Source organism: Schistocerca nitens, chromosome 8 (assembly GCF_023898315.1).
Source record: "Schistocerca nitens isolate TAMUIC-IGC-003100 chromosome 8, iqSchNite1.1, whole genome shotgun sequence".
NCBI lineage: Eukaryota > Metazoa > Arthropoda > Insecta > Orthoptera > Acrididae > Schistocerca > Schistocerca nitens.
This window is the reverse complement of record NC_064621.1, coordinates 279590176-279603571: the sequence shown is the minus strand read 5'-3', so window position 1 is coordinate 279603571 and position 13396 is coordinate 279590176. Positions and strand designations below refer to the sequence as shown.

At 41.4% G+C, this 13396-nt stretch overlaps 1 protein-coding gene across 1 annotated transcript in view; it reads left to right on the top strand.

The window, feature by feature from the left end:
* The window catches only part of LOC126199522 (TNF receptor-associated factor 3), a 327738-nt gene extending 314820 nt beyond the window's left edge, over positions 1 to 12918 (top strand). Inside the window, exons 9-10 of the mRNA XM_049936443.1 lie at positions 664 to 819; positions 11034 to 12918. Coding sequence (XP_049792400.1) covers positions 664 to 819; positions 11034 to 11177 — 300 coding nt within the window. The 3' untranslated portion in view covers positions 11178 to 12918. The remainder of the gene's footprint in view (positions 1 to 663; positions 820 to 11033) is intronic.
* Positions 12919 to 13396: the final 478 nt, after the last annotated feature.

Genomic DNA, 13396 nt, shown 5'->3' with positions numbered 1-13396 from the left:
AAATGCTCGTTTCTCAAGTTAATCTTTACCAAATGACATTTCCAAAATTCAACTCCCTCTGTATCTTTATCCCTGTGCTGTGCAAGCTATTTCCAGACTGATCAGTAGGACGACCGACAGCCGACTCACTCAACAGCTTCCCTCACAATGCTACAACAACAACAATGCTACTAGCAACCAAATACCACACTGCATACCACACTGCTTGTACTAACACTTTCTGTGAAGTAACATATCGACTGTTGAAAACCACTGTTGCAAAAATGTTCAGTATACAGATATAAATTATGACACATCGAACGAAAATACAGAGCCCTCATTAGTTTCCTTCAATACGAAAAATAAGCCGGATACGTTTCAAAAATATCCAGTATACAGATATGAAGTATGGCACATCGTAAGGAAATCGACCTTACATCACTTTTCTTGAAAACCAAAAAATAAGCTAGAAACCTTACAATGTGTAAATTACGGGGTAATAATGTCTTTCAAATACCAATATCTGGCGCAATTGAAAATTGGCATTAGAAGCTACTCCAAAATACATTACACAACGAGCAATGAACAGGTAGTACGAAATCAGTCATCATGTGAATCAGGTACACATTGTGACGTTTTCCACGCAGCAAATACTGACTATAATTAATGTCTGTTTCATTCTAGCTGGAAGTTCACCTAAATGGAGTGGGCCACTGGAAGGGCCGCAACATGATCGTGGGCTTGCAAGTACTGCCGGGGGACTGGGACGCCCTGCTGCCGCAGCCATTCAATCGCAAAGTGTCCGTCACCCTGAGGGACCAAACCCCCAACTCGGAGCAGGTGAGATCTAGTTTAGACTATTGAAGAACTGTTTGCTTTTCCTTTTATTTACTCTACGATACTGTCAGTTCGCACCTGCATTTTGAATCTGTACGTCCTTCCTAAGTGTCTCGCCATTTCTGAATACAGTCAGGTACAATACCAAACATGCAGCTATGAAACCTTTTATTAAAGCAAGGCTGAGTCGTGCTTTGTATTTCTCCTGTAGCTGCACAATGCAGAACATCTTTATGTGTGGTATTATTCCTACAGATAAGAACGAGAGTGAAACCGGGGGAATGACGAACCACAGCCAGTTTCAAAGATCACAAAGCCAACAGAAGACATTACAGTCACTCTAACGATGTTTTAGGTATCATTAACTATAGCACTAATAAAGAATTTTTACTAATAAAATGAAAGCTCCATACATGCAAATGGTCCAACGTAGCCACACGACGGCTGGTTATAAAATGAAATTAGGTACTATTTAAATTAATGAAAACTACAGTGTCAGCCTTTGCACAAAATGTAAATAGTCGATCGTTCAGTGTCATACTGTCGCTTTCTTGAAGTTTTCATACGTGGTTATAGCACTGTGAAAGCGTGCAAACACGATTATTTTTAAGAACGATTGAGGACAAAGATTATCTAGTTCTTGTGCTCTGTATTACAGTCTGGCGACCAGATACGGGAGAGCTTTGGTGAAATTCCAGTGTAGTAGACTGCAGGAGCAAAAAGTGCTGCATAGCATCAGCTCCTTTCAGTTTGGCTTTAGATTAATGTAGTCAACGGAGGAGTCTATAAACGATGCAAGAATTTTAGCGAGAAGCTCTCCACGCGGATTCAGTGCTTCTACAGTGATAGAGTCTGGGATGCTGTTTACCTTTGATGGACAGCGCTTTCTGACCAGTTGAGAGAGCTGGATTACCCTACAGCTGTTTGAAAAACTGTTATCTGCACATTTAAACAAAAATATCTCCAAAGGCAGCCAACGAGAGTCGATTTGTTGTCGTGATCCTTTCGAGACGTGCATGATTGTTACCAAGGAATAATGTTACCAGTAGCTCCGCAAAAATACATATTGTCAGAAGGCCATAATTTCCAGCAGTTCGTACCTCCAGAGCTAAAAAATGTGAGCGTTATAAAACGTTAGAAGGCCTTCTGCTAACATATCCCCTATTCCGATTAATAATATGTCTATAAAAACAAAAACTGCATTCAGATATTTGAGTGTCTTCCTGCATGAGCGATTGTATTACGGAACTCATATAGAATAAAGGGATAAGACAGACAGAAAAGTAATGCGGAATACCTGTTATAATTGCTGTCGTGGATTACTGTGCAAAGACTCTGCGCCCACAGATTGCTACAGGTGACGCTAGCACAAACAGTAGCACTATTCAATAAATTTAAACTACTTTGTGCATCTGGTTTGCAAATGGGTGGATCTGCCAAAATTAGGGGTTCTCATTTCAGTGGTGAAATCAGTTTTTCTCTATTATATTCCTAGCCATAAGGCAGAATCAAAATCACTACTGGGGAACACGGATTAAAACAAACAAGAAAGACATATTCAGAACTTTAGAATTCAATACTGTTTAATATAAGTAATCAAATAATGCTAGTAGACAGACTAAATTATTTCGCGAAACATTTTCAAGTTTTTATCTTCATTGGAATTCTAAAAATGCGACAACGATGCTCTTCGTTTGTTTGCCGTTTCATCACTGTCTGTAACAATACACGATCATTGAAGCATTCCTGTGACCTAATAACGGCGTTCCATCGTATAGGTGTCCGGGTGAAAGAGTACACCATGCTCTTTGTTTACGGCTTCCTAATTTTCAGGAATGAAATCAAAGTAGTGATGTAGAAAGCGCTTTTTAGATGACATTCTACACACCATATTCCTGTAGCTGTCTAACAGATCATTTATCTTGCAAACATAGCTGTCATCTTTCCTGCCCGCATCTCGTGGTCGTGCGGTAGCGTTCTCGCTTCCCACGCCCGGGTTCCCGGGTTCGATTCCCGGCGGGGTTAGGCATTTTCTCTGCCTCGTGATGGCTGGGTGTTGTGTGCTGTCCTTAGGTTAGTTAGGTTTAAGTAGTTCTAAGTTCTAGGGGACTTATGACCACAGCACTTGAGTCCCATAGTGCTCAGAGCCATTTGAACCATCTTTCCTGTTGCCTAAACAGCCATTCACAATCATCTTAAAAGAGGACCAGCAGCTAGTTCGATATTTTTGAGTTTGCTACTAAAGATTGCAATTTTCATCAATTTTATTTTTACTTCAGCTTTGCGTCACGAAATTTAGGAAACTTCTGTTTCAAATGGTTGGAGGGCTGACGGTAAGAAATGCTTCGAACTTCTAAAATGTTACGTGGTAGAAGATTTTGAAAGGTATATTCGGATTCTACACACCAAAGGACATGGTAATTGATATATCACACGACAAATGCAAAATGACTGTTGAGTAGTATAATCAGCTTGCAACGAGGGGCACTCTTGAGGTTGTCAGGAACCTTCAGTACTGTATGTGTGCAGGAGCATCAATTAATGTTTAGAATACAGAAATGTACTGCTTGAAGAACAGTGATTACCTCGAAGTTCAGCTTCTCGCAAGACTGGAGGCAACAGACCGAACACAAGCTGCCATCTCTAGCAGCAGAAACGGTTCTCGCTCCGCTTGGCACCGTGTCCGAACAGTTTGGATGACAGAGAGAGACAAGTGAGTCATTTCACGCTGCTTTGGCTTTATTCCAGTGTTCATTCATCATAATGGCTGACGAGTGTGGCTAGACAGTCTTTCGGCAACCCATGGCCAGGCGTTTTTCAGTGGATCGCATACTGTCGTTTCGAGGTAGGTCATAACAGTACGGACAACATGCGGTCTTGCACTGTCGTCCTGAAACATGTCACGGAAGTCTCGACGACGTGGCACGGCCGCCAGCCTCCAGCAATGTAACGCATGTTGTCCAGTTTACGGCTTTGTGTGGTGAGGTGACCGTTTTCTCAACCAATGAGACGTCAGATGCTGGACAACTACGATGAAGGCAATCAGCTAATGTTCGTTCTCTTCAGAGCCTCTGCATCGAGATACGCCCATTGTGATGTTATACGCAGACTTAGAACTCGTATTAAAGTACAGCGTGACCACTCGTAAATCCTGTGCTGTTACTGAATGTACCACTGTCGGTGTACTTCTCTCTGTTGCCTCATCGATGGCAGCTACAGCAATTGTCGCCGTGTTGACAGTTCGTGGCGCTCCAGTCGTCATCGCAATGCCCTTGTTAATACTTGTCTTACCGCAAACAAGCCTTTTTGCTGCCACAAGGTACATTACGCGGATTACAATCCTGCACGGCCAAGTCAATAATGTGGCTGTCTTGTCCTTTCCTCCATTAGTTGCGCACGGACATTGAGATTCAGGCGTCAGCGAGTATGGTCCTCAGTAGAACCGTTTTTGACCAAAAAGAGCTGTAATATCACTGAAAGATAACGGCAGTCTCGACAGACGACGATCCTGCCGCTGTCGAATCTCGACACTAGATGGTAAACGATTCCTTCTCTTGCAGAAAGAATACGTCAGTCTTATACACGGACAAACAACATTGAAGTGCAATCTCTGAATGACAAATCCTTTGTGTAATCTTTCCCCATACTGTAGACAGATCACAGATGGCGTTACTCCTGCATTCATGGCGTTTCACTTTTAATGGCCAACAACATGAAGCTACATCCTTAATTTCAAATGCTTGGATTACGCCACACCTAAACCCCTAACGTACCGTGAGCTATTTTTTGACTGACCATAAGAATTAAAATTTCGATATGGATATTTGGCTGGGAGTCGCCATCGAGGGAGTTCGGCTGGCTGGTGGAGGTTTTTTATATGACGCCACATCACTGATTCGTGCTCCGATGATGATGAAATAATAATGAGGACAAGACACACCTACACCCTCTCCCGAGCGGAGAAAATTCCTACCCGGCATGGAATAGAACTCGGAGCCACACGATCGAGAGTCAGCAACGCTAAACATAAGAGCATGAGCTGACAGGACACAGTCGGTATCACATGTACCATCAACGAATCAAAAGGCAATGTACCTGCGTAGAAGGAGGCACCCTACGAGTACCGTAGCTGGTTATGCCCTTTTGTATGTGGATCCTAATAGTGCTCGGGGACTACAACTGACACAGCATAGAATATAAATGTTAAGGACATTGTGGATTCAGCCTGGCTAATACCCGAAGCTGCTACTACTGTCAACGTCATTTGGACCGAAACGTTCCCTCTGCCTTTCTGGCACAACAGAATAGCGGAAGTACAGGTTTGAATAACTTATGAGTCTGAGAGACATGAGTCACCATGAGACGACTGTCGACATCAAATGCCTCAACGCACCCTAGGACAGAGATCTGTCACCTGCAACCACGCGCAGGGAACTGCTTTCTGTGCTTAAATAAGTGAACAATATAGATTCCATCACAATGTACTCCGAAGTGGCCACTAGCCAGAAGTGCAACTAATGACCAGAGTACCACAGAGCCACTGAAGATTCTCTGAAAACAAATAATTTTAGAAAGACACTTTTCTACGGGTATAAATCATAACGACAGTAGAAATAAGTTGAGGTACACAGGTGCGGACATGATCAGGTAATGTAATTGATGATATCAGTATTAATAGGACCAATATTGACGCACCACGAGCCTTCAAAGATAAGTTAGCCATTATTATGTTACGACACGTAGCTTTGATTTAAGTCTGTACTACACTACAGGGTTACGCAGGTACCAGATACAATTTTTCAACACAACACCAATTCTATGTAGACAACTTAGAGATCTTTCTACCGGTCGTTCAGTTCCAAGATGATAGAAAACAACTCCTTGATCACTCATCATAGTAAAATCTCTTTTCCTCAGATGTTTCTCCTGAATTGCCTGGTCACTGTCCTTTGTGGTCGATGTAAAAGCCCTTCCTTCCTAATCCACACCACCCACGTCAATGTGGCATTGTTCAAATTGGTGAAAAAAATAGGAACCGGCAATCGGGGGTAGGGGCAATAAGGGCAACGTTCACCCATCTGTGGAATCTAGAATACACAGTTCTTATTCACACATTGGGTTGAGATACAACTTTTTAGTGTTGCCTATAGTGCTTGTGGTATGCTAATCTCTAAGTGACCAACAAATGTTTATAAAAATGACAATTTTAGAATCATTACCACCCTCCTGGAGAAATTATTTTAGGGTGCTGCCCCAACACCGTGGAAAAATTTCAGCGTTCGCCCATGCTGGTTGGGCGGGGCATTGCATTTGATCCACATACCACCAGGATTTCATGGTGAATCAGGGTGCAATTTAGATGTTTTTCCCTAAAAAATTGTACTATCGCACGTACTTCAACTTTGAGATACTCTTCCAATAACCGCGCCATTTCACTCCCACACTGTGTTGCGTCCGTAATTGGTACCGCAGCAGAAGTGTGTCCGCACGAAACCCGTACCATATACTCTCTTCTGAGAGTGCGTCACTTTTTCAGCAATGGCCTTATCATGGGAGGCAACGGCCTTGTGCAGTGGATACACCGGTTCCCGTCAGCTCACCGAAGCTAAGCGCTGTCGGGCGTGGCCGGCATTTGGGTGGGTGACCATCCGGGCCGTCATGCGCTGTTGCCATTTTTCGGGGTACACTCAGCCTCGTGATGCGAATTGAGGAGCTACTTGACCGATTAGTAACGGCTTCGGTCAAAGAAATCTGTCATAACGACCGGGAGAGCGGTGTGCTGACCACACCTTCTATCCGCATCTTCAGCTGAGGATGACACGGCGGTGGGATGGTCCCGATGGGCCACTTGTGGCCTGAAGACGGAGTGCTTTATCATGGGACGACATGTGTAACTTATTTTATTAAGTTCCTAAGGAAAATAAGTTTAATTCTTTATCGTATGTCGTTTATATGTATCTGAAACAGAAAGTAAAAAGTATAATTGCAGACGGATAACATGCCCAGTTGTAGACTACTGACAGGCTATGATGTTTGTAACCTAACTACACTCCAAAGACTAGCCACGTATAGCGATACTTAGTTTTGCATCCTCGGATGATTTGCAAGAAAGTAAGAGACATTTATTAATGAATGAACCATCCAAATACAGATTCGCGAACCTTTAGAAATCGTCAACCCATGCTTGAATTAGTTTTGCAACTATTTATTCTGTTTCAGGGAAACCAGTAATCTACGTGTAGCGTATTTGGCTAGTAAAACATGTTGCATCCAGATTCTATTTCGCCAGCTGCTTTAATTTTCAGTGCAATTTACCAGCGTAAGGAGTCCCCTCGTTCCGCCAACGGCCTTGTCAAAGAGGGCAGAGGAACAGACAGCGTTTCAGGGCTACCTAATGCATTTCGCATTCGAAACTGCCTCTAAAAGGCGTAAGAAACACCCACGATCAGTGGTACGAGGATGCCGAAGGCAATGGAAACGACTGCATTGAAGATGTAGCTGTGTCTACTAGATACGTATCCTATAACTGCAAAATTAACTTCCCACTGGGGAAAATTTCGTATTGGTAACCCGTTCGGATCTTCTGTAGAGGAGTGCCAAGAGGCAGATAACGATGAGAAAGGGTTGATCAGCCAACGAAAGAGTAATATTTTTGCGAGTCGTGACATGGAATATCAGAAGTCTGATCGTGATAGGGAAGCTAGATAATCTGAAAAGGGAAATGCATGAGTCAAGCTAGATATTTTTTAGGTCACTGAAGGGAAGTAAGAAGCAAATAAGGATATCTGTTCAGATACATTCTTTACCGTAGTCTAATATTGCCACCAGACCGGCGCTTAACGAGGTCTCCATCAAGCTCTTAAACATTGCTTCTTGGGATTCACCCCACTCGCAAATGTAAAACTCAACCATAACTCATTCGGAGGCTGGGCAGTTACGTAAAATTCGGTACAAACTTCCTAAAAAAATAACCATTCCCACAACTCCTGCTGTTGGCTTAACATTACTCTGTAAGGGGGGGGGGGGGGGGGCATTCTCTATAGCTTTGACGTTTTCGTGATCCATTTTGATGTTCCAATCGAAACGATATCTTCTGTACACTACATGACCTAGAGCTCAACGCTCACCTTTTCACGTCTCGTCACCAGGACCACCTTACTAAGATGTATAAATACCTCCCTCTTATTGCATGTGTACTGCACATGCCCATGCCAATTTTGATTAAAAACCGCCGGTACTTTCATTGGAATTTGATGTCTGCAAACACGCCTAAAAGCTGGCATAAAGTCACTGCACCAGTGGCGAGCCCAAAAGACACCACATTACAATGAAATATATTTCAATTAACGGCTAACACCGTGCCTGGTTCAAATGCGAGGTAATATAAAAAGCTGCCTACAAACAGGTCAAAAGAGGTATACTGATCTGGCTGGGGGACCATCTTCTTATTAAGTTCTCCGTAATTTACTGTTGACCTTTATTTGCCATATGTTTTAGACAAAAGAAATGTCTGTGCAGAACACTGTGATTTGGAAAGGCAAATAAATCCTTGCTGCAATATAATATTTGATATAACTGCAACATATCTACCACTAGACCTTTCAATTCCGTCATACATGATGGTGACGGGTAACATGGTGGCCTCCTCACCAGAAATGTAGACATTCATTCGATACAGTACGTAATAAATTTATCCACCCCTAATCTGTCGATCATCACGTAGCCACCAATTGTCCACATTATTGTCCTCTCCCTCTGCTGTACTACCGCTACCACTGATTCAAACCGTCCGCAAAACGAGATCGTCCTATTTCGACAAAACAGCAGGAAGAAGCAATCTATTGTGCAACATGCGATAAATCCTTTTCTCCTGATTAAATCCTGCCCCAGAATCAGTTGCGTACGCAGCGCAGTTCACTGTGTAATTTCTAAACTTCATTTTTCATGTGAACTCCCAGATTTTCATCTTACCAAAAATACTCCACAACATCTGTAACGCACTAAAACTGGCGGGGTGTTAACCAGATTCAAAGTCGATGATCCCCAATAGTGTCTGGCGTGTGCTAAGCCACTTGTCACTTGCTGCTGTGACTGATCTGATAGTGTCGAGTAGGCCTCATGTAAGTTCATTATTAACTTCACAGCAAGGAAATGGTGTCTTTAGTCGCTGATGCGCAAACTTTGCCTTAATTCATACAGGGGCAGTTACAGAACTGACACCTTTCGCTGCACTTAAACTGATCTACAGCTTTGGGCTATCTCACATAAATTTTTCTTTGCCAGGCAGAGGAAACTGCTTTTACGCTTTGAATATTCTTCTTCTGACACCATTCCAAAAATCATACTTACCTAATCCTTTGATCTGATATGCTAGCTTTCGTAAGCTCCTGAAGGTACAAAGGCAATGAGTGAACTACCGCAACCTTGGTGGGCACAAGACAAACTGCACATGTAGTGGTTTGAGTCCTGTTAACAAAGTCTCCTAATAGCTCATTTATTCCCTGTTCGTGTCCATAATGTAAGTCAATCAATTTCCACATTGCGTGCACAGAAACTGCTCTCTTACATAACTAGTATAGTATACCGTTCAGCTACGCTGCTCGCTATCCTGCTTGCCAACTACGCCTAATATGAGGACACATTAACTGTAGAAGTAACATGTCCCTTAGTGCATATATTACAAATGGTTCAAATGGCTCTGAGCACTATGGGACTTAACTCCTGAGGTCATCAGTCCCCTAGAACTTAGAACTACTTAAACCTAACTAACCTAAGGACATCACACACATCCATGCCCGAGGCAGGATTCGAACCTGCGACCGTAGCGGTCGATCAGCTCCAGACTGTAGGGCACATATTACCTTGTGTTCTTTAAATAACACTAGATTGTACAAACACATGGCAGTATATGGTATAGAAGCTATTAAAAATTCATTGTTGTTAGACATGGCTGCTAATGGGGGAAGAATCCTAGTGGACTGCATCTTTCACTATTTACCCTCCCTTTCTGACAGCTCAATCTGATCCTGTTGCTTCGCTTTGTCAAAAGAAGGAAAACTACCTGAATGTGAGTTCTGCACCAGCACAATGCACAACAATGCTCTGCTACTAATTATAGCGTAGAATTTGGGTGGAGCGTAGATTGTGTTCGGACTGTTAAGGCGTCGGCTTAATTTTACAAATGATTCATCAAACATAAAATATTATTCTTGACGTGGTCTTGGCATGGAAAAAAGTTCTCCTGCATAACCAGCATCACTGGCACTTCTGAAAGCAAGGTGAAAATTCATCGTAGAAACAATGCCCTAGCCTTAGGCTAAGATATTTCTCTCTAGTACCCTTCTTTCTAGGAGTGCTTTTCTCGAGCCGTATGCAGGATAATTGTGATGTTTGGAAGTTATAAGAAGTACTGGTGTGAATAAAGCTGTGATGGTGGGTTGTGAGATATGCGTGGACAGCTTTGTTGCGTGGACTGCAAAGGTGCCAGGTTGGTGCACCGGTCTGTCACACAATTTCAGTCTGCCAGAGTGAAATTCATTCTGTGTTCAGGTATAAGGTTGAACATTAGACAACTTTAGATTAAGCTTCCTTGACTATTCAAGCAATCTACACAATTAGAAATTGTTTTGTCGGGAGAGAAATTACGTAATATGTTTCTTCAGATTGTTCCAGCGTACTTCATGACTACCATGGCAATGTGGTCACTTTTCGAAATATAGTACCTCCTTGACACTGACGTCCAACCATTCACCCATTAATTATTTCATCAGAGTTTATGTAGTTGTCGATGGGTACGTGGTTCACAACCTGAAAGTCAATTAAATGAATATTTAAAAAAGGAAATTTTTAAATGTCTCCACCGCACCGTTCGACTGTGTTAGTACAGTCTTCTGTAGACAGTTACACTTATTTGTATGCTCTTTCTCTCCTGAGGCAGAAAAAGAGAACGAATATAAGAAGCTAGAGATTTTCTTACCGAAGACTTTTGGTGGAACCTAATTCCCAATTTTCTGTCTGCTTAACAGCATATCACCTTTATTCATAATGATTGCATAAGCTTCATATACGCTTAGTGTTACTTACGCTTCATGATACCTCTCTGTGATAGCCAATAGTTTTTTAAGGCACAGTACGCACCTTAAAAGAAGGAGCCCCTTAACTGTAATAGATGAAATATGATATGTGCAGTAAAGTAAGTAAAGTTGTTTTCTTTTCAGGCAAACAACCTGATGAAAATTTTGAAGGCTGGAACAACCAAAGAAGATCCTGCTGGCTACCACCAGTTCTTCCCTCACAAGACGATGCAGCAGTTCAATTACATCAAAGAGAACGCTATATACCTTGAAGTCACTGTAGAGTAACATATCCAAGTGCATTTCCATGTGAACCGAGTGCATTGGTGGAATCGCTTGTTTTTAAATGGATAATTTAACTTTATAGATTTCTCAGTTTGACCGCGTAATGCGAATGTTTTGTTATTGTAACGTATATAAGACAATCGTTCTGATTGTTTTCAATTGATGCGTCAACAACAGCGGAGAAGTCTAAGGCCATGTGAGACACATTTTATATAGCAAGTACGGGTAGTTCTTTATGATTCTAATGTTTATAATGAAAAAGAATCATGAATGATCTGAATTTTATTTAATTGTATTGAAAGATCAATTACTACAAAGTGAAACCCCCGGACAGCTTCATTCATAGGTGATGTCCTGCAGTAGACTAGATTAATTACGGAATGATGATGCCGAAAGATGACTGAAGATTCGTATGGTTCAGAATATCCATGTGTTAAAAAAGTCATCTAACGGAAGCCGTTCTTATTTTATTTCCTCTTAACAATAGCCCAGTTGTAGTGATTCCTCACCCAGGATTAATTTTGCGGAACAACGTTAATCACGCCATCTTTTTAATATAAGCACAGCAAACAGCTACGAACACTGACTTACTTGCATCCCATTCCTCCATTCTGTCTAAGTTTTTAATGTTGTCGAAGTTGGAGTACGTGACACAATCAAGATGGTTGATTACACTACAGGAATTCTCTACTCAAGACTTTTGCTTTTGCACCTGAGGCTAACCCTTCCTCGTTCTGTGTGCGATGCTGTATTTTCAGTGACAACACTGCTCGGCTGCTCGCTTTTCGAGTCACGTCCATCGCGAACATGAAGAAAGGGATACAATATTTATTAGTATCCAAGAGAAAAATTCTCCATACGGGGAATCAAGTAGCTTCACTCTATGAAATCGACAGATTGTACTAATCTCTTTATTAGTAGTAGCCTGTCACGAACTACATATGATTTCCATCTTTTTAGTCTGTCTTCAGCACGCGTTCAGGTATGTGTTTTATTCTGCCGAAAATTTTCTTTAGAGGTGCATGTAGCCATATGTTTGCTCCAACAAGGAACTTTGTCATATCCTAAGATCAAACTTTAGCTGCTCTCTAGGAAACCAATGCCCTTCGGTTTCTTCCTAAACAAGTGGTCTCTCATATGGATTTATCTCCGTAAATTCACTGCGGGCCTTTGAGTACCCACCCACAACCTTCACGTTGTTTAGTGGCTTCTGCATTAAGGCACCCATATGACTTCCGAGTAAGGCAACCAAGAGGACAAGTGTTAGACCGCATCAACATAAAGATATTGAACAGTTCAATATTGTTCCCCAAATGATGATGTAATTTCCTTCTATGCAACGAAAAGGATTATTATGATAGAAGAATATTAATCACGGAACGCATCTTATAAACTTGAGTAATCTACTTTAGATTTCGTTCTCCGTGTGTTTTAACCTATATTTAATTTTATATTGAAGTTCAGTGTCAACTGAGATTCGATCCATAATGTGGGGGACGATTGTAGAGGATTTACTGGAAATTGTTTTGTCAGAAGAGTCCAAGAGAACAAAAGGAACTGTTCTCAATAATAAAATGTCATAATGTTTATTTAAGAAGAATTAAATGAACCGTGAAAGAAATAAAGCGAAATACATATATTTGAGCATAGAAACGTTAGTATTGTGTATATTATTATCTAGAGCAATATTTTGTCGTTAACGCGTATTGCTTTCGTCTGCGGTTACAAATTTTAAATAACATAAGTGTTTCATATCCATGACTATGCACTGAAAGTGTACTCTGAAAGATATTCTGAAATAGCTTTACAGCACTAGCAATTGTAACGAAGTATTGACATTGTTTTAATTGACACCTAAGAACTGATGTATCTTATAATAAAAATCTTTCTTGTGCAGTGTCATTTGTGAATGTCTGTCCTTCATGTTTGACGACGTTTGATGATAGACGAATTTACATGGAATCGAAATTGAAAGATACAATAACCATTATTTGAGAAAGTTATCCATCAGTGAGACAGTTACTATTATTTCGTGTCAAACTGGTTGTCTTGAAATAATCCACTGATTTGTTGTCAAACATATGCAAGTATCCGTAAACAGATTGCCTGGTAGAAATTGTGGAGCACGCTGTAGACATGGTCAGCTGTTAAATAAATTCGTATGCGAAGACACCATGGCCGGGTATGGAAATAATCAGAATCAAAATTCTCTGCGATACGTA